This window comes from Centruroides sculpturatus, unplaced genomic scaffold (genome assembly GCF_000671375.1).
Source record: "Centruroides sculpturatus isolate CEXI.00-Female unplaced genomic scaffold, Cexi_2.0 scaffold460, whole genome shotgun sequence".
Lineage (NCBI taxonomy): Eukaryota > Metazoa > Arthropoda > Arachnida > Scorpiones > Buthidae > Centruroides > Centruroides sculpturatus.
In genome coordinates, this window is record NW_019384807.1 from 409703 (window position 1) to 431465 (window position 21763).

General features: G+C 28.2%; 1 protein-coding gene and 1 pseudogene across 1 annotated transcript; one reads left to right on the forward strand and one right to left on the reverse strand.

Annotated features, from left to right (window-relative positions):
* Positions 1-307: 307 nt before the first annotated feature.
* On the reverse strand, positions 308-2688 carry LOC111629711 (annotated as a pseudogene).
* Positions 2689-6583: 3895 nt separating this feature from the next.
* LOC111629696 (protein pxr1-like) lies at positions 6584-11267 on the forward strand. Its single transcript, XM_023373583.1, has 4 exons — positions 6584-6765; positions 6854-6929; positions 7447-7516; positions 10707-11267. The coding sequence occupies exons 1-4, from the start codon at positions 6740-6742 to the stop codon at positions 10862-10864; spliced, it is 330 nt and encodes a 109-aa protein (XP_023229351.1). The 5' UTR covers positions 6584-6739; the 3' UTR covers positions 10865-11267.
* The last annotated feature ends 10496 nt before the right edge of the window (positions 11268-21763 follow it).

The following is a 21763-nucleotide window of genomic DNA, read 5'->3' on the forward strand; positions in this document are numbered from 1 at the left end:
TTTGAAGTAAGTGCATCTTCTTTCACCATTGAGAATGAAGATGTACAGTAGTGTACTTCGTACAAAGCGGAAAGAAGTACGGTTAAACCATACGAATTGTCGACAGAACCTGATATATCTTGATTAATTAAATATCCCGAAAAGCTTTCTGGGATATGGATTCTGATTTGAACTCGAACCCGGATCCCCAGCCAACAAGTTCAGGCAGGAAACGACTTGCCCTTTAGAAAAAAGTCGTTTTCATTCAACTTTCTATTTTATTTCAGATAATCAAATAAAATGTAAATAAATCAAAAAATGAAATTGGAATAAAGATTTTTAATCACTCAAAGTTTTATCCATAATGAATATCATTCTATTAAATCTAAACGTAATAATCTTTTTGATTTCGAAATCTGTAGAGAAATTCTTCAAATCTGTGAAGATCTTCACTATTGACGGAAGGTCGTGTTTTTTTCATTGCTTCTCGTAAGTGACGCATTTGAATCTCGGTCATGGAATCTTTGTCTGTTTCTGAATTTTCAATATTCTCCTTTATAGCTAATTTACAAGCGTTTTTGCAAACTTGACTTAAATCTGCACCACTTAATCCATCAGTGTTTCTAGCAATGGAGTCCAAATCGACATCGCTTGCTAATGGACATCGTCTCAGAGCAGCCGTCAAAATGCTCTTCCTGGCTGATCGATCGGGTAATGGAACATAAATTACTTCATCTAAACGTCCAGGTCTTAGAATGGCAGAATCGATGACATCCGGTCGATTAGTGGCGCCCATGAAAAATATGTTCTTGTTCACATTTATTCCGTCCATTTCTGTCAATACTTGTGTGAGAATACGATCGGACGTTGCGTTGTCTCCGCCATAATTAATGCGTTTTCTAGCTATGGAATCGATTTCATCGAAAAAGAGCACGCAGGGTTCAGCTCTTCTAGCTTTGTCGAAGACCTCTCTTACGTTGGCTTCTGTTTCTCCGAACCATTTGGTCAAAAGCTCAGGGCCATTAATGCAAATGAAATTGGCTCCACAACTGGAAACCATTGCTTTGGCCAAAAGGGTCTTTCCGCATCCCGGAGGTCCAAATAGGAGAAATCCTCGAGCAGGTGACAATCCATATCTTAAAAATTTATCGGCGAATTTTACCGGATATTCGATTAATTCTTGTAATTCTTTCTTAACATCATCTAAACCTCCAATATCTTCCCAAGATACGTTAGGATTTTCAACTAGGCATCCTCGCAAAACATTTGGACAAATAGTTTTTAAAACAGATCTAAAGTCACTCATTGTCACGGCCAGAGAATTTATAATCTCATCTGTTAGTCCATCCTCAACGTCATCGAGACATATCTTTTCTCTTATTTGATGGAATACGGCTTCTCTGCAGAGAGAGTGGATATCGGCACCAACGAATCCATGCGTTTCTCTCGCAAGCTCTTTTATGTTAATATCTTCGGCCAACTTCATTCTTCTTGTTGCAATATGAAGAATTTCTAATCGTTCATTTACTTTTGGAATTCCAAAGTATATTTCACGATCGAATCTCCCGCTTCGACGTAGAGCAGGATCGATATTATTGGGGCAATTTGTGGCAGCAATTACAGCCACTCCGTTCATTTCCATCACACCATCCAATAATGTGAGAAATTGGGACACGATTCGTTTTTCCATTTGTCCCTCGACTTTGTTTCTGTTTGGTGCAATGGCATCTATCTCATCAATGAATATTATTGCCGGATCATGCTTTTTGGCATAAGCAAATATCAATCGAAGATTTTTCTCCGATTCGCCATAAAATTTGCTTGTGATTTCAGCACCATTTATTAACAAAAACTGGGCTCCCGATTCATTAGCTATTGCTTTGGCCATCAAAGTTTTTCCAGTTCCAGGTGGTCCGTACATCAAAACACCTCGCGGTGGTTTAATTCCCATGTTGTTAAATATACTTGGATATTTTAGAGATAATTCAACTACTTCTCTAATTTGTAATAGTTGAGAATTATAGCCACCGATATCATCGTAACCAATAGCATTCATTTCTTTTTCTATATCTTCTCTCAATATTGCATTTCCTTCATAATATACGATGGTTTCTGGCGATACGATACAAAGGGGATCGGGATCGACCGCAATTGTTTTAAATTTGACATTACCTTGAGGGCCTTTAATAAGAAATAAATCTCCTTTATATACTGGTCTATATGCCCCGTGAAAATATGGTTTGAGATAATCGTCGAAAAGGTGACAATTCACTAACGGGATTGTATCTTCGATCGGTAAAACATGAATTCTTTTTCCATACTCAATATTATTTATGCTATAAATTCGGACGATATCTCCCTCTTTGACTCGCAAATTTATTCTTACGTGTTCATTCATTCTGATGTTATCCATTGAACAGGTTGAATCTGCCAAGGCTATGCAAACCGTTTTTCTGCCATTCCTACCTTTTAAACGTACGTATTGGGAAATGCCGAGTGTCTGCATTTTTGTAGGAGACAATCTTACTATTGAATTGTCATCTTCTAAGTGTTCCACAATTAATTTGTTTTGGTTCTCACCGAAATCAGACTCATACAAAGGCATTTTGGAAGTTGGTATTATTAAGCGTACGTTTGCAAAAAGTAATTTTGTTAGATTAACAATAGTGTGGAATAACAATAATATTTTATTACGTCAACAAAACCAGAAACAACGAATCTGAAACATTTCGAATTTCATTTGAAAAGATATTTAATTTTTTCATTATATTTATTTTTATTTTTGGAAAAAATATCAAATTGAATAAATAGATGCTTATTTACATTTTCATAGAAACATTTAATCAGCACATACATACATAATTTTATTCCGTAATTTAATTTTTAATACGAAATTTAACATGTATAAAACGTGAAATTGTGGCTAGTAAATTCAGATATCCTATTTACTAAAATGACCAATCTTTAAACCAAATGTTATATATTAGAAGAGTTCCTTAGTCATGCGAACAATGTAAAAATAAAAACATTATTTTAAGGATATACTATTTTATATGTCGTTAGATAGTCGAGCCCCGTCCTCACCATCCGGTCGCCCCATTGTGGGCCTGGCCGAACCCATAATGGGCCTGCTATAAGAGGTCCTTTTAGTGTACCCACAGGGCGGAAAGAGTAAAAAAAAAAAAAAGAAAAAAAATGTCGTTAGATAAAAGCTATGCCTGTAATAATACAGTTTACAATTTTAAAAAAGAATATTATTTTATCAATTTCTCCACTATTTTTTGGTGGAATTAATCGATTTGACAACTGAGTGGCTTATTTGTATATTATGAATTTCTTAGAATCAATGTTGAATCGAAAAACACCAAAGGAATTTCCTTCCGATTAATGGAAATTCTCCAGAAAATGACCAACGAAACATTGTATTACGAGTTTTTAATGAATATATTCACACAAATCATCACCAATAATTGGTGTCTGTCAGTTCCTGATCGCATACAGCTGGTGTAAACAGCAATCGCTCGTTGTATAATACTGTTGCATTGGTGTTAATGATAACATTACGATGAGACCTATATAGCAGAACAATTTGTACTGTACCGTTCACACTTAGTGTGCATTTCCTTTTATGACAAATATCCGAAACAAGAAAGGCCAATAAGCTTGTTTTGTTAGCGACTTTCAAAGCCTATTGAGTTTGAAAGTCGCTAACAAAACTTTCTGTAAAAAGAACATTTCATTCTTACTCATGTCTTGTCTAATATCGGTAAAAATCGACTCTACAAATTTCTAAATCATACAAAAACACTTTACTTTACTGAAAGACTTTTTAAAACTCTTTTCGCCCTGAGGGCATTAAGAGAGCCTTTTTAGCAAGCCCATTATGGGTCCGGCCAGACCCACAATGGGGCCGCCGGGTGGTGAGAGACTGGGCCCGACATATCCGGACGGACCACCCCGAAAAATTTCTGGGGATATAATCCGACCCGTCCGGATTCTAACCCGGGTCCCCCAGAGCGGCAGGCCGCCCAACTGTGGGCCTGGCCGAACCCATAATAGGCTTGCTAAAAGAAGCCCTTTAGTGCTCACAGGGCGGAAAGAGTTAAAAATATCAGATATATATATAAAATCACTAGCGACCATCTCAAAACGTATTCTTTGAAATTTACATGAACCAACAATAATTTTCTAAATACGAAACGAACGATTGTCTATTGTGACATCGTCACGATGCCAGGATACAATTTTTAATCTTATTTTTAATTTATTTAATATATGTTCTCCATCTCATATTAATAGTGGCTTGCCTCTGTACATCATACTTTTCTTTTAACAATAAAGTCGTGCCGGTCATCTAATACCTTTAAGAGAAAATTTTTGAATTGAAATAATGTAATTTCTGGTGCAAACCGGTATTTCGTATATAGTTAATCGGGGCTCCTACCCCTAATGTTTCCATATCTGATCTCGACTTTCATTTATCTACTCAGTTCTCGAGATTAAGGAAAGACGGACGGACGGACGGACGACAGTGGGAATTTATAGGTCTACAATTTTTTCAAATTGCAGTCCAATTAAAAGAAAACATCACACAAGATCACGAACGTGTCGATGGCCTGATTTGTATTGTTGTTACAAAGCACGTAATGGCCAACAAATCGAGATGTATATTGCGTTTTATTTGTAGATTTTACAAAGATAGAGATTGAGTAAAGGAATAAAAATTTGGCAGTAGTAAAGATAAGCACATTTATTCAGACTTGGAATCTGTCCCAATTGAAAGTTGTAATTTATATAAAAAAAAAAAATATATAATTAGAAATATCTTATGCCGTAACTAAATAGTTTGTTAACATATGTCATTTTAGAATGCACGTAATACTACAGTGGCACCATTAACTAAAATCGTAAAGAAACCGGAAGAACAAATCTTAGATGTGTTAAGTTTATCGTAAATTCGAAAATTTCGCTTGATATTATGAGTTTTGAGTTCGACAAAATTATTTAATCGTAATTTTCATTTAAAATTTGCAAATTTTGGAACACTATAATCGCGAGTTATCAATATTTTAAATACTTTTCCCACTCTTATATTTAAAAAATTATTTTTGACAAAGATTTAATACTTAAAATGTCAGAAATAAACAAAAACTAACATTATCAAATTTTAATTTTACAATCTAGTAGACATTGTTATCAGCTCATCATTAAAAAAAAAGTAGTTGTGCAGGGAAGCATGACTTCCTGCACTTATATCACTTGATTGCCTCTAGGAATTTTCAAAATTTAAACTGAATATCATAATTTAAAATTTTGTGCTTAATTTTTTTTTCAATATATTCCATTATAAGCAAACTTATACTAAATAAATTCTGCATTCTGATTTTCGGTCGATATGAAGTTAATACGGATTTTGTCTCATACAAGTGTTGAAAATTGTATGTAAAGATCGGTTGCAATTTGGAAGATCTTTTTACATAGATCAAATATAATATAAAAGTATCAATATTTATAGATTTTATACTTATTAAACCATATTATTATATAAAAATTAATTTAGTGCAATATAACTTTCCATAACTTAGAAATTTAGCACGGAAAGAGACTGTAATCGTACATCCTTTCATTAACTTTAATTGACAGGGTGTATATAACATGTGACCTATTATCATCACAAAGAAATTCTATCAGCCTACTTAACTAAACTCGGTCAATTTCGATTTTTCCTACTAAATTCACGTTTGTATAAATTCCTGTACATTTTTATACATAAATTATTACTTGAAATATTTTATACAGTATAATCTATTTTTCTATATTTTAGTTTGAACGATTAGCACTTTAATTCTCCAACACTTTATTTCGCTGAAAAGTTAAGATCGATGAACATTTTATAAATTGTAATAAAAAACACCCGTTTAAATAATCGAATACATAAATTCTAAAACAAAAACACAGACTTGTTACCCTTACAAAGACTAAACACGGAGAGTTTTTGTCTACCATTTTGGTTTCTAAATATAAAAACATGCCGTACTGACAAATGCGCTTTATAAATAACACTTCGAATTTAATTAACGAAACAAAAAAGTAACCAAAAATAAAAAAATAAATTGACATCTACTTGATGCAGAAGTACCGTACCTACATAGCCAGGTTGATGGACTTGGTTCTATTTTTAAGCGAAAGCGAATATGTAAAAGGTTGGTCATTCACCTTTTTATAAAATCTCTCTTAAGCGAAAGACTTTTCTTATATTTTCGATTTATAATTTATATATTTAGCTCTACATAAATCATTTTTCAAAGTTCGGCACTCGTCTGTAATATTAAATACAAGGTTTTAATAAGTAAATGAACACCTTTAATATGTTTATTTATTCAAAAGATAAAAGACTGTTACAAAAAACCGTGTTTTGAATATTCGGAAATTTAATCCACGTTTATTAAAATTTAAGTAAATAAATGAAACATTTTGAAAAAATATTTTTCTAACGATACTATTTAAAAACAATTATTTTATTAAGAGTTTATGATTTATAAAATATTTCTATCTATGTATAATAAATATGTTGTGAAAGAGAAATGATTCGCACCGATGTAAAGGTAGAGAAGTCGGTGAACTTTATGTAGAATATGTCTAAAATGAATTTATCTCTCACCAATTGGTTGAGAGAATAGCACGTGATTTGTTACTATATAAATTATTCGTCTTCAATCGCAGTAAATCGTTTGTCTGTGTGCAATTTCTGTAAAATAAAATGCCAGCCACAAGATCAAGAATTAGGTAAGTCTTTCGTCTTACGGGTAAAAACTGGATTTTTTTCCCCTGCGGATTTTAAAGTAAATAAATGGAAAAATGTAAACATTTTCAGTTCCGAACATACCGAATTAATAAATAAAAGGCTGAAAAAAGAAGAAGGATTAGACGAACAAGACTTATCTCCAGCGGTAAGTATTTTTTTCCCCCTATAATTTTTTTTAAAGTTCTCCGTAAAAAATTTCGCATTTTTAAAAAAAGTTTTAAGAGCTTCCTCTCGATTTCTAGATTTAATCATTTCTTCTAGATTTAGATCTCAATGTTAATTGGATAAATAATTCAATTTATCAATAATTCATATGAAAAATAGAAAAAAAATTAAACAAATTTAATTCGTGAACCCTGTAAAAATTCCCTAATAACGATTTCATTACTGACTAGAAATATATCAAAATAAATTTTAAATAATATATATCTTAAATTTAATTGGTATACAAAATTATTAATGTATTTATTGATTAATTTTCCAATCAAAAAACATTAAAATATCTTATTTTAGTAAATTTACTAGTTAAAATAGGGTATAAAAACTGAACATTAAACTATCATTAAAAGCATTTTTACTTTAATGGCATATCTAGTAATCTTAAATTTTTTTTTATTACATTAGTTATCAAGAATAAAGAGATTTCCTTGTATTTTTTGTAGAAAAAAGAACCTGAAGTAACAGAAAGTAAAGAAAAAGAAGAAACTGAAACTGAAACTAAGGAAAATGGAGGTAGACAGATAACTGATACAAACATTTTTTTATTCTTAAATCCATTCTTAAATTAGAGGGATACAGTAAAATTATTAAATGAATTATCATAAAATCATATTTTTATTCTATCTTATTATTTTATATTTTATGGATGTGTATATATGTAACATATAGCCTATATTTACATATATGTATGTGAGAACATTTTCAAAATCGGAGTTTTTGCATTTTTTACATTAGTTTTTTAATGTATAGTTCAATAAAAATCTCAGAAATTATTTTTATTTAAATTTTAAAAACAAAAAAGGTTTTTAATTTAAGAATAAAAAAATTAAAGCAAGAAAATTTCATATATTTAAATTTTACAATTATACATAATGTAGGAAAATAATAACAGATAATAACAGTAAGATATTTCAACATAATTATGAAACATATACCAAAAAAGTTTAGTTTTAGGATATGCTTCAAAAATATTTAGATTCATTTACTTATAATAATTTACTTTATTCTTTTTATATTATATTTACTTGCTGGTAATAAATTTTTAAACTAAATTTGTATTGAAACTTTTTAATGAAAACATGCATGAATGAATTTTCAAAAATTAAAGAAATTAATTTGTAACATAACATTTTAAATTATATGAAATCATAATCTACATAAAAATCAAAGAAATTGTTAATTTGCATGAAAAAAGTTACTCATTAACAAGCATAAATAATATTCCTCACAAAAATCTCCATTGATTTTTTATGCTAAAAATCTAATCAATGATAATTCAGGCAATTTTTCATTGTTTTGACTTATAAAGAAGCATCAATAGCCTAGTTATAAATTTCCATCTAAAAGAAATTACAAAAATTATAACTAAAATTTAAATATTTATTACCTAACTATACTAGAGAACAACTACATTTCTGTTGATATAAAACTGTACATATACTTAAATTTGCAAGAATTTTTGTTTTCATTAATCAAATGTAAAAAGCAAATTATAAATAATTTTCTAAAGATTAAAATATAATTACATTAAAAGCTTAATATTTGTTTTCATTTAATTTTTTTTTATAATTTTAACANAAATTAATTTAGTGCAATATAACTTTCCATAACTTAGAAATTTAGCACGGAAAGAGACTGTAATCGTACATCCTTTCATTAACTTTAATTGACAGGGTGTATATAACATGTGACCTATTATCATCACAAAGAAATTCTATCAGCCTACTTAACTAAACTCGGTCAATTTCGATTTTTCCTACTAAATTCACATTTGTATAAATTCCTGTACATTTTATTATTTTATTTATTATAATTTTCATATATTTATTGATGTTTATATCATCATCATAGACATATTATTGTATTCATTATTTTAAATAAATGGTTATGTATACAGAGGAAAATGTATTTAATAATTTTATTATAAATGGTATGTATAAAAAATATATTTTTAAGTAAGACATTCTAAAAAAAAATAAACAGTACAAAATAAGCAAAATGGTTAATCATGGGAAAAATATATATATGTAGGATATTTATTCATTTGAACCTTCCTAATCAGGACATAAGTGCTAAAGTTCTGTAATATCAGATACTAATAAATGAATAGAATGAGAAAGAATATGTTGAATAAATAGAAAAACTTTCCAAATGAGTAGTTTTTGTTTCAACAATGAAAAATTGATTATATACCGTAATCATCCCATAATTTAAATATTGCATTACTATTAAATTTAGATTGTTTGCAATGTCATGTTTTATATTTTTTATAATAGATCAAGAAACTTTTCTTTAAAATTTTATATTTATTTTACAATATTGAATAACTATTTTATTTCTATCATTATTTTTTAAAATGTATGGGTAATTGTATAATTTACAAATATTTTTACATAAAACTTTAAAAAGCATTTTTAAATATCATTTTTAAATATAATAAATATTTATAATTCAAGGGTAAGAGATGAATAAAATTAATTTAAAAAGTGATTTTGTGCATATATTGTGTATAAAATTTGTTTTAACTGTTTGGAAAAATTAAAGTTAATATATACATTAAATATTCAAATACCATAATTTTAATAATATTTTCATTATACAAGATTATATTTATTAATTTGTCATTAAATGTCTTGCCCCTGTTCATCATACTTTTCCTGTTAGAAAGATCTGTATTGCTAACACCTTTGAAAAAAAAAATTTTGAATTGAAATAATATGACTTCCAGTTAGCATCCAAAGTTCATATACAGTTAATTGGGATCTTCTGCCCCTAAACTTTCCATATCTCATCTCAGCTTTCATTTATCTAACTCTGTTCTCAAGATTAAGGAAGGACAGACAACACAGACGACAGTGGAAATTTATAGTTCTATGAGCAATTATTTATTGTGAAATTGTCACAATGCCAGGCCACAATTTTTTAATCATATTTTTAATTTATTTCATTTAAAATATATGCTCTCCACCTCAAATTAGTACTGTAGTGTCTTGCCCTCATCATACTCATTATTAACTGATTTCAGGGGAAAAGTTTTGAATTAAAATAACATGACTTCGAGTTTGCATCGGAAGTTCATATATAGTTGAACAGAGCCTCCTGCCCCTAAGATTTCCATATCTGGTCTCGAATTTCATCTATCTAGCTCCATTTGAGATTAAGGAAAGACAAAAACTGATGACAGTGGGAATTTATATGTCTACAATTTTTTAAAATTGCATCCCAAAAACCCAATTGGAAAATCAGCTTATTTAAATATGAATATAAAAGGAATAAGTATTCCAATTTGTTTTTCCACTAAAACAGTAAGTAAAAACAAAGAAAGAAAAAAAAAGCATAGAAAATATTNAATTTTTCATTGTTTTGACTTATAAAGAAGCATCAATAGCCTAGTTATAAATTTCCATCTAAAAGAAATTACAAAAATTATAACTAAAATTTAAATATTTATTACCTAACTATACTAGAGAACAACTACATTTCTGTTGATATAAAACTGTACATATACTTAAATTTGCAAGAATTTTTGTTTTCATTAATCAAATGTAAAAAGCAAATTATAAATAATTTTCTAAAGATTAAAATATAATTACATTAAAAGCTTAATATTTGTTTTCATTTAATTTTTTTTATAATTTTAACAATTTATTCAAACAAATTTTTAAAAAATCTCTCTTTCATCAAAAATTATTTTTATTTGCAGAATTAAATCATGGACAGAAAAGAAAGTCAAGTGAAGATGAGAAAGAGAAAGATGATACAGAAAATATTCCAGAGAAGAAATCTAAAACAGAAGAATTAAATGAATCTGAAAAAGAATCTGTTCCCCCTCTTGAAGCAACAGTAGAATCTAGTGTTTAGTTATTTTATTTATTATAATTTTCATATATTTATTGATGTTTATATCATCATCATAGACATATTATTGTATTCATTATTTTAAATAAATGGTTATGTATACAGAGGAAAATGTATTTAATAATTTTATTATAAATGGTATGTATAAAAAATATATTTTTAAGTAAGACATTCTAAAAAAAAATAAACAGTACAAAATAAGCAAAATGGTTAATCATGGGAAAAATATATATATGTAGGATATTTATTCATTTGAACCTTCCTAATCAGGACATAAGTGCTAAAGTTCTGTAATATCAGATACTAATAAATGAATAGAATGAGAAAGAATATGTTGAATAAATAGAAAAACTTTCCAAATGAGTAGTTTTTGTTTCAACAATGAAAAATTGATTATATACCGTAATCATCCCATAATTTAAATATTGCATTACTATTAAATTTAGATTGTTTGCAATGTCATGTTTTATATTTTTTATAATAGATCAAGAAACTTTTCTTTAAAATTTTATATTTATTTTACAATATTGAATAACTATTTTATTTCTATCATTATTTTTTAAAATGTATGGGTAATTGTATAATTTACAAATATTTTTACATAAAACTTTAAAAAGCATTTTTAAATATCATTTTTAAATATAATAAATATTTATAATTCAAGGGTAAGAGATGAATAAAATTAATTTAAAAAGTGATTTTGTGCATATATTGTGTATAAAATTTGTTTTAACTGTTTGGAAAAATTAAAGTTAATATATACATTAAATATTCAAATACCATAATTTTAATAATATTTTCATTATACAAGATTATATTTATTAATTTGTCATTAAATGTCTTGCCCCTGTTCATCATACTTTTCCTGTTAGAAAGATCTGTATTGCTAACACCTTTGAAAAAAAAATTTTGAATTGAAATAATATGACTTCCAGTTAGCATCCAAAGTTCATATACAGTTAATTGGGATCTTCTGCCCCTAAACTTTCCATATCTCATCTCAGCTTTCATTTATCTAACTCTGTTCTCAAGATTAAGGAAGGACAGACAACACAGACGACAGTGGAAATTTATAGTTCTATGAGCAATTATTTATTGTGAAATTGTCACAATGCCAGGCCACAATTTTTTAATCATATTTTTAATTTATTTCATTTAAAATATATGCTCTCCACCTCAAATTAGTACTGTAGTGTCTTGCCCTCATCATACTCATTATTAACTGATTTCAGGGGAAAAGTTTTGAATTAAAATAACATGACTTCCAGTTTGCATCGGACATTCATATATAGTTGAACAGAGCCTCCTGCCCCTAAGATTTCCATATCTGGTCTCGAATTTCATCTATCTAGCTCCATTTGAGATTAAGGAAAGACAAAAACTGATGACAGTGGGAATTTATATGTCTACAATTTTTTAAAATTGCATCCCAAAAACCCAATTGGAAAATCAGCTTATTTAAATATGAATATAAAAGGAATAAGTATTCCAATTTGTTTTTCCACTAAAACAGTAAGTAAAAACAAAGAAAGAAAAAAAAAGCATAGAAAATATTAGAAATTTAAAGCATATAATGGCACATGCTACAGTGACCAAATAGCTACCTTTATGCTGGCAGGTGATTTAAAATTTATTTCTGACATAATTTTTTGGCAGGCCATATCTTGAAAAAACAAAATAGATTTTGAGAAACCTTTACAGAGGATTTTAGGTGTATTTTTGATCCTAAAATATCTCTGTAAATTATTGGCACCAATTTCAATTACACTGTGTATATTTACATGATTAGAAAAACTTTAAGGATATATATACAGTACATATATCCAAGGTTTTCTAATCATGTAAATTAACTGTTGCTCATCATCATGCACAATTCATAAGTTATTTAATCTCATTATTAATATTCATAGTGAGTTAGAATTGGCACCTATGATCAGCAAAGTATGCAATGAAACTTTACATAAAAATATAAAAAATTCTAAAGTTTTTAAAATACTCAATAGCATGGCCCCAACATGGTAGTGACTGACTAGACCCTAGTCAGGTGGCCCAGGTTCATGAGGCCTGGTATGACTATGGCCAGCTTGTATTTTTTGCTTTTGCTTGGATTTTGTTGTGGAATATTGAGTTCAATTTAATTGGAATATTTAATTCTTGACATAGTTTAATTAATATTCTAAGATACTATTATTAACTTAATATAACAATCATAAAAGTATAAAAATTACCTTTCTGAGTCATGAGGAAAGCTGAAAAAACTTTTATCATAATTTTTTGTTTACAATTATGATAATTGAGAGCCGAACAATATCTTCCGTGTCTTTTTGCCATTTTCATAATTTTCTTCTTTGTCACTAAAATTATCAGTAATTATTCAAGAGGGGTAGGGGCTCACCAATGATCCTGGTCGGGGGGCCCTGCTGTAGGATGTTGGGCATGTTCAACAGTTTCATCCAATATCAAAGCATATATTTTTTTATTAAAACTAAATTTAGTTTTGGAGAATTACAGTTTTCTAAAAATGTATATTTTTTCAAAAATTTCATTTTTTGAGATTTATTTAAATAAAATTACTGTATTTATAATTATACAGTAAATTATATTAAAATTGTTCTAATTAGAATAAATTATATTTTTAGCTAAACTAAATATTAAGTAATAAATTAATTTTAAAAAAATCTATTTACAATAAAATATAAACATTTAAAAATAAAAATTAGGTAAGACCAATATATTAAATAAAGTTTGTAAAAAAAAAAAAAAAAAGGTAGAAAATTTCTATTGTATCAGTTCTATGATTAGATTATTAGATATTTACTTTAATGAACATTGTGCTTTGATTAATAGGAATAATAACTGCATTGCTCTGGCACAATGGGCAAAAGACACTAAACTCAGTTTTTTGGAATATTTCTGTTTTAAAATATATGAATTGTGCAATCTGTCTACCAGAACAGATACATTTAAAGAAAATGTATATGAATACCAATATCATTAATGCTTGTGATGCTTCTCAGTTTGAGAATGTGTGAAAGAAAGAAGAGTATTTGATTCAAAATAATGAAATAATAAGCTTATTTAACAGATAAAAATTTATATATTTAATATGTTAATTATCAATATTCTATAAAATTGTGGTTGGTAATTTGTTAATTTAAAATTCTATTCTATGTTATTCCTTTCTGAAATTCAAATATATTCTATTCTTTAAGAGCTTATGATGGCTTAATAAAGACTAAAAACATTTCTAGATGAATGACCCAGTTTCATTGATAAGATATCTTGTTTTCACATATAAAAATATAAAAAGTATGCAATAAACAATGTTTTCTTAACTGCATTATATAGATTTGTTATANTATTAAATAAAGTTTGTAAAAAAAAAAAAAAAAAGGTAGAAAATTTCTATTGTATCAGTTCTATGATTAGATTATTAGATATTTACTTTAATGAACATTGTGCTTTGATTAATAGGAATAATAACTGCATTGCTCTGGCACAATGGGCAAAAGACACTAAACTCAGTTTTTTGGAATATTTCTGTTTTAAAATATATGAATTGTGCAATCTGTCTACCAGAACAGATACATTTAAAGAAAATGTATATGAATACCAATATCATTAATGCTTGTGATGCTTCTCAGTTTGAGAATGTGTGAAAGAAAGAAGAGTATTTGATTCAAAATAATGAAATAATAAGCTTATTTAACAGATAAAAATTTATATATTTAATATGTTAATTATCAATATTCTATAAAATTGTGGTTGGTAATTTGTTAATTTAAAATTCTATTCTATGTTATTCCTTTCTGAAATTCAAATATATTCTATTCTTTAAGAGCTTATGATGGCTTAATAAAGACTAAAAACATTTCTAGATGAATGACCCAGTTTCATTGATAAGATATCTTGTTTTCACATATAAAAATATAAAAAGTATGCAATAAACAATGTTTTCTTAACTGCATTATATAGATTTGTTATAAATCAGTTCTTAATTACAGTATGTAGAATAATAATTACAGTACGGTATTATAAAACTTTATAATACTATTTCAAAGTACATGTACAGTGGAACCTGGTTAACGAACGTCCTGGTTAACAACCAAATCAATTAACAAACTTTTATTTTGCAAAAGTTTTGTCTTGGATAACGAACAAAATTCGGATAACGAACTTAACGGCTTTTTGTGTCAAATTTGTAAGCTTGTATCCCAACTTTTAGGGGGAATCAGTTAATCGTGTGTCAGTGATGCTCTAGGGTCCATTCATACGTTAGTGGTGGCGTAGGAGACAAAGATGACAAGTATTTTACAGTGAAAATCATTTATTAGAACGGGAAGATGCTTACATATTTGAGGTGGTTGGAAATGGCTTATCTACAGCATTTTCTCTCGGCACTGAGGAGTGGCGTATCGCTGGTCCTACGATAGTGCAAGCTGATCAGTCTTAGCCCCAGAGTGGACGAGATGGGTTCGCTTGGCCACAGAAGCGATGGTAGGTGACAGAGCTGCAATGACTGGAGCGGTCCGCGAGACACCTAACCTAACCTTTTTATGGAGGGGATTCCTCTTCCAAACATTAAGCTCCGTAGAAACAAAGGTATGTACAGTGCTACTTTATTAAATAAAGTTTACATATTTGTTGCTGTAATGATAGATACTACGTTTTCTTATATTCTCATCAAATAAAACCCATTTTACAAATAAAATTACAAAAATACTGATGGCTAGAACAGATTAATTGTATTTGCATTAATTTCTATGGAAAAAATTGCTTCGGTTAATGAACAATTCAGTTAACGAACGGACTTGTGGAATGGATTACATTCGTTAACCGGGGTTCCACTGTATTATAAAGTTTGAGATAATATCTATTTCTTTCATCTACATGTTTAAAATTTCAGAAAAAATTGTATTTTAAATTATAAATAAATCATAATATCAAAAACAACATTTTAAAATCTCTTTATGAAATAAAAATGACTCAAAATAAAATATAAATTTTAAATTTATTTATATTTCAAAAAATATATATATAAATTTTTTCATAATATTTTTAAAAATCAACATTATTCTTCATTTATAAAAGTAGTCGAGAATATTAAATAAATATATAATTTATTTATTTATCAATAGTTTCTTTGACTAGAAATAAACCACTAACCATATAATGTATAGTTGTACATTATATCATTTTAAAAGATAATGCAGGTACAATAATTTTTGACTAGAAAAAAATTTATCAATTTTATCATGAACTATTATAAAAATAGATTTAAATAACAATTTTGTACAAAATACTGTAATTTTTATCAAAATACATAAAATTCCTGTATAGAAAATTCTTTTTTCTTTTAATAATAAGTTTATAAATTTAATTGATGCTAGTTCTTTGGAATAAAATTCTGAATTATAACTGGAATGTCTTTTATCACTAAAATAATAAAATTCATTATTATAAAAAGATATAAAAATTAAAAATTAAATAAATTATTACTACTACTAATAAATTTTAATAATTCAACTTCAGCCAACTTCTAATTAATTTTATTAAAATATAATTCAAACCTTAATTATATTTTATTTCCTGAGACTTCTTTCTTTTTCTTTTCAAGCAATTTTTCATATTCAGCTAATTCCTCTTCTGTAAATGGCAATTCTTCATCTAAACCCTAATATTAGTTTGATTAGATTATTCTGACAACATGCATAATTAAATTACCAAAAACCATCAGACATTTTAAACATTTGAAAATTATTTATAAAAATTATTTATAAATATATACAAATAGTGTGTCACCCATTCTTAATTTGAAAATAGTGAGGAAGGAATAGTCTATACAAATAGATTAAAAAACTCATTACAGTATTAGCACCAAGATTTATATATAAACTGTATTCTTTAGCAAGCAATAAGATATAGGGGAACCTGGGGCGGAATGGGGTAACAGGGCAGAATGGGAAAGACGATTTACATATGAAAGAGAGGTGAGGGAATTGGTTCGCTCCCTGTCCTACACTCAGACTGCGACAACACGTCAGTGTGAATACTTGGTTACCAAGATTCGCTTTGTTGTTGACCAATAAAACCTTGCGTCATGATTTTTTGTTGTGTATCAACATTTGAATGTATACTTTCATTGTTTTAATGTTGAAGTGTATCAACATTAAAACAATGAAAGTATATGGTATATTTTATAATTTAACCAAATTTATATAGTCTAGTTTATTAAAGGTTTGTTTGTTTGTAGTTTTAGAATGAAATAATGCAAAAAGTAATCAAACTTTTTCTCTACTTTGAGTTTTAGAAGCATATGATTTGGGGCACAATGAGACGGATTCCAATAAAGGAAAAGTAAAAGGAAAAAAAAAGAAACAAAGTCTAGTAAAAAAAGAACAAGGGGATGATTACTCGGAAGGAGAAGATAATACAACTTGCCTTTACTGCACATATGCTTACTCACAGTCGATTGAGGATTGGTGTTCATGTGTCGCATGCAAAAAATGGGCTCATATGTCTTGTGTGGGTTTTGACAGAGACTATGACAATTTCGTGCTGGTTTGCGAGTTTTGTAAGCAACAAGATTATTTTTTTCTAATATTTGAGCACTAATCTCATACCCCATTCTGCCCTGAGTGTGGGGCGGAATGGGATGTGGGCAAGCTTTTTTTAATGATTTATTTTTCATACAAAATTATTGATTTTTTTTATTTAATTTAAATAATTAAATATAATAAATAAAGGATATAATGTAATATTTTTGTTATTTTTCTTTTATTGTTGACATAATTTTAACTTCTTTGTTAGCTACCCCATTCCACTCCTGGTTCCTCTACATACTGTACTCAATTAGAAAACATGCTAACATTTCCTTTTCTTGTTTCTAATTTGTATCATGTAAGAATTTCTTGAGACTTTGAATGCCAGTTGTTTCATTTGCAATGTCTGTAAAACACTTTAGTTTCTTGAATGTAAAAAAAATTAACACAAAGAAAAAAGGTACATCCAAAGTGAAGGAAGACAAAAATTCAATTGCCGTAGATTTCAAAAAATGTTGTTATGACAAATTTATCACTTTTATGGAACATACCAGTTGCCTACTTTCTTTAGAAAATAAATTAATTGCATTTAATACCCTTATATGCTATTTCTCAAAGTTTTCTTGCAGCTTTGTCCATTACAGCTTTTCAGGATTCCTTTGCCCCTTATTGCTAATATTTTGCCAAATTTGTCATAATTCTCTCAAATTTTTTGGTTTTTTTAATGTGTATTGTATTTGAGACGTAATAAGTATTTGAAATGTAAAATGAGTATATCGAAACCTCTCGTTAATACCAACTGGAGGGACTATTTTTCTATTGGAAATTAGTCTGAAATGCATTTTGAATTTTTTGGTTTCTATACTTATGTAATCATCTTATTATACACCCCTTTTTGTTTTATTAAATGTTTTTACTTTGATTCTTGAGCGTTTGTGACCATTATCATTGATGTGATAAGCCCTTACTATTATCTGCCTACTAAATATTTGCCTAGATATTTTAATTAATAATAATAATAATAATAATAATAGGCATAACTACATATTTTCTACATATGGACTAGAAAGAATTTATAAACATAAGCATTTAAATTTGAAAAATTATATAATATGAAAACAGTGACAATACTGCTTATCATTAAACTGAAGTGTTTTTTCTTTAAACAATCCTGAAACAGAAAACAATTCAATTTAAAAAGAAACGAATATTTTAACATAAAATTTAAATTTGGGTTAATTTGGGAACATCTGGTAAAATGGGAAAGGAAAGATAAAAAGTTATCAATCTATGCATCTTGCCTCGACTTCTTCTGATTCAGTGGATGCTTAGTTCCTGTAGAATGGAAATTTACCAAGAGTATAACAACATTAGGAGCAAAACTGATTGGCGGTCCAATTCTCTATAAAACGGAGACAGTACACTCACTTGCAGTTGTGGCTGCCATCCAAACAGCCCTGCCATGCCAGTTCCTTCCTAAGACTCCAATCCAGGTCAAGACATTTATCCTATAATAGAAGGAAAGCACTCCCAGGTAATATACTCCTTTTATTGTATGCTCTCTGTCAGCGACAGTATCCCAGAGTTTAGTCAATAGTCCCATGTTTTGTTAACGATTTAATTAGCTTTGTTTTATTTACATTGTCCATGTATATACTGTATTGTATACACTTACTTATATATCTTAATAAATAGATTAGTTTAGTTTGTTAGTGGATTGTCTCTACCTCCATTAGCGAATTGACACAACCCTCCACCACTCAACAAAGCCCTCCAATTAGAATTGAAACATTCCCACTCAAACATACAACTGCCGATTAGAAGTACTCATGAGTTAAGATGAAACTAATTATCTTAACTGGTGTCAGGTCCTGACATTGAAAGGATATCACTATCCCAAAGACAAATATAATATTTAGCCATCCTCAACAGTGACAGTGACCTCACTGACTCCGATCTCACTAGGATTTAAACACATGTTTGGCAAATAAAAAAACATCTTAAGTTTTGCTACAAACCGACATTTATAAATCTTTTAATGAATGACATTTTGGTAAAAAAAATAAATTCTCATCCACATTTGAAACATCTGATGGTTTTTGATAATTTTATTTATAATTTTTAAATGAATATTGTTAATTACCCTCCAACCTTCATCCCTTTCAAATTCTTTTTCTTTGGTCATTTCTAAAAATTCTTTTTTACTTATTAAATAATCATTGTTTTTATCAGCCTACGGAAAAATTGTTTTAAAAATGATAAAGAATAAATACTGTAAAAAAATTAGAAGCTTTTAACATACTTCTTTGAAAATATAGTCTGACATTCTTGTTAGTTCTTCTCTTCTTTCTACAGGGTCATCTTCTTCATTATTGCTATCATACATCTTTCGAATCTAAGAAAATAGTTTTCATTAAGATTTATGTTTAATCATAAAAGACATATATAATTTAACTAATAATTATTATTATTATTAAATCAATGCATTAAACCAAAACATACTTCTCTTATTACAAATGCTTCAACTTCCTCAGCATCTAAATGTTGGTCTCCATTGAGATCTAACGAAAAATGTCAATTTTTGTATAAATCAAAATTGTTCTAATTAGAATAACAATAAAATGTCATATGAAATTTGACTAAGTTTAATAACAACTTTTTAGTTTCATACATGACTACTAAATGCATGAATGAAATTATGAAATTATTTTAAAGTTATATCAGAAATTAATTAATTAATTAATTAATTATTTAGGCATTTTCATTCTATATTGCCTAATTTTAAATATTTAGTTCTTCTTTGTAATTTATGCATGTGGTGGTGCAGCTAGATTTATAAATGGGAATAGTCTCCAACCACCTCAGATGCTCAGAGTGGCGCGAGGTGATGACGACCCTCGTTTAGTTGAAGGCCGCCTCAATGACAGGGTCAGCTGCATAAACAGCAAGAGGCGTAGAGTTCCTCTCATGTAGAATGTCTGCACTGTATTCTGACTCCCAAGGATTGTTTGGTGGAACCGATGTAAATAAGGTCCCTGTCACACCTGTGGTCCTTAAGAGGTATAGAGTAAACGTTGGAAAATCCCATAATGGGGATGAATATGAGGTACATTGGAGCTACAACAAGAATGCTTGCTAGTTGCCTAGCTGAGCACCAGGATGATGTGGATAAAAGGAAAGTGCATCACGGAGCTCTCAAAAAAGGTGCTTGAACAGAGCTACAACTTGTTATGGACTCAAACAACATTGCTCAGAGACTGTAGCAACCGGAAACTCGTCTTTATATGGAAAGCTCTTCTCACAACAACCTCGGAATCATGCAACACTCCCACTCTTGACCTGTCAAACATATGGGTTGCCCTGTATAAACAGTTAAACAGCGACTTACATCAACTGTCACACTGTTAATGTGGATCTGCATCCACATATGCACTGCATTACATCATAACATCAAACATAATTGAAGTTTGTAGTTCATAATGGCTTTTAATTCTAAAAAGTTTTTTTTAAAGTTTTAATTTAAATAATATGTTTCATCTCATGTTAGAACAATTGTGTTCGTTTTTAAATTTTCATTTACCTGAAGACAACAATCATAGATTCGTTGAAAGCACTAGCAGTATAAAAAAGCTGTATTCAGTAAGTTTTTATTTCCTGCTATTCAACATTTGGTATGAGGATCAAGCTATACTACATCTATGTATTATTTCAATTTACACAAAATGTTAAATATTTTTGAAATTTTTAATTTAAAAAAGTAATAAATTTGTTCATTTGTCAATAATTGGCCAAAAAGAAAAAAATGTTTCTTGTTTTTGAAGTTTCACTCTATGTTTCCACAAATGTTTAAATTTAAGATTTATTTATAGTATAAAATTTTTATAATGATACCTCGCAAGTCGAAAAATGTTTCAGGGTTAAATTCATCTACAGGCAAATCATCCTCCTCTCTCCAAACTTCTTCTAATTGAGGTTTACTTCCCTATAAAGATATTAATTAAATTTAAAAAAGAATAACAGAAATAAAAGTATGATAAAAGCTCAAATCATATTATGTCAAAATTTAGATGAAAGCTTTATAATTGAATTTCCTAAATTCCAAAACAAGTCTTAATATATTATTGTCAATTATAAAGTTAGTAACTACATTCATTTTTTAAACAAAATAATACATTATTTATATATTTATTATAAAGTCTAACTTAATATTCTTTATCTATTTTGTATTATGTTAAATCTTTTAAACATATTTTATTCAATTACCTAAAACATTGCTAGAAAGTTATTTACATGCCAATATTTTTCTTGAGATTATTATTTTTATGAATTTAAATAATATTTGATAAAATTATTAGTTTAT

Coding starts and splice junctions, on each gene's coding strand:
- LOC111629696 (XM_023373583.1), top strand. CDS start 6,740: ATGCCAGCCACAAGATCAAGAATTAG. Junction 6,930..7,446: donor AACAAGACTTATCTCCAGCG/GTAAGTATTTTT, acceptor TATTTTTTGTAG/AAAAAAGAACCTGAAGTAAC. Junction 7,517..10,706: donor TGAAACTAAGGAAAATGGAG/GTAGACAGATAA, acceptor TTTTATTTGCAG/AATTAAATCATGGACAGAAA.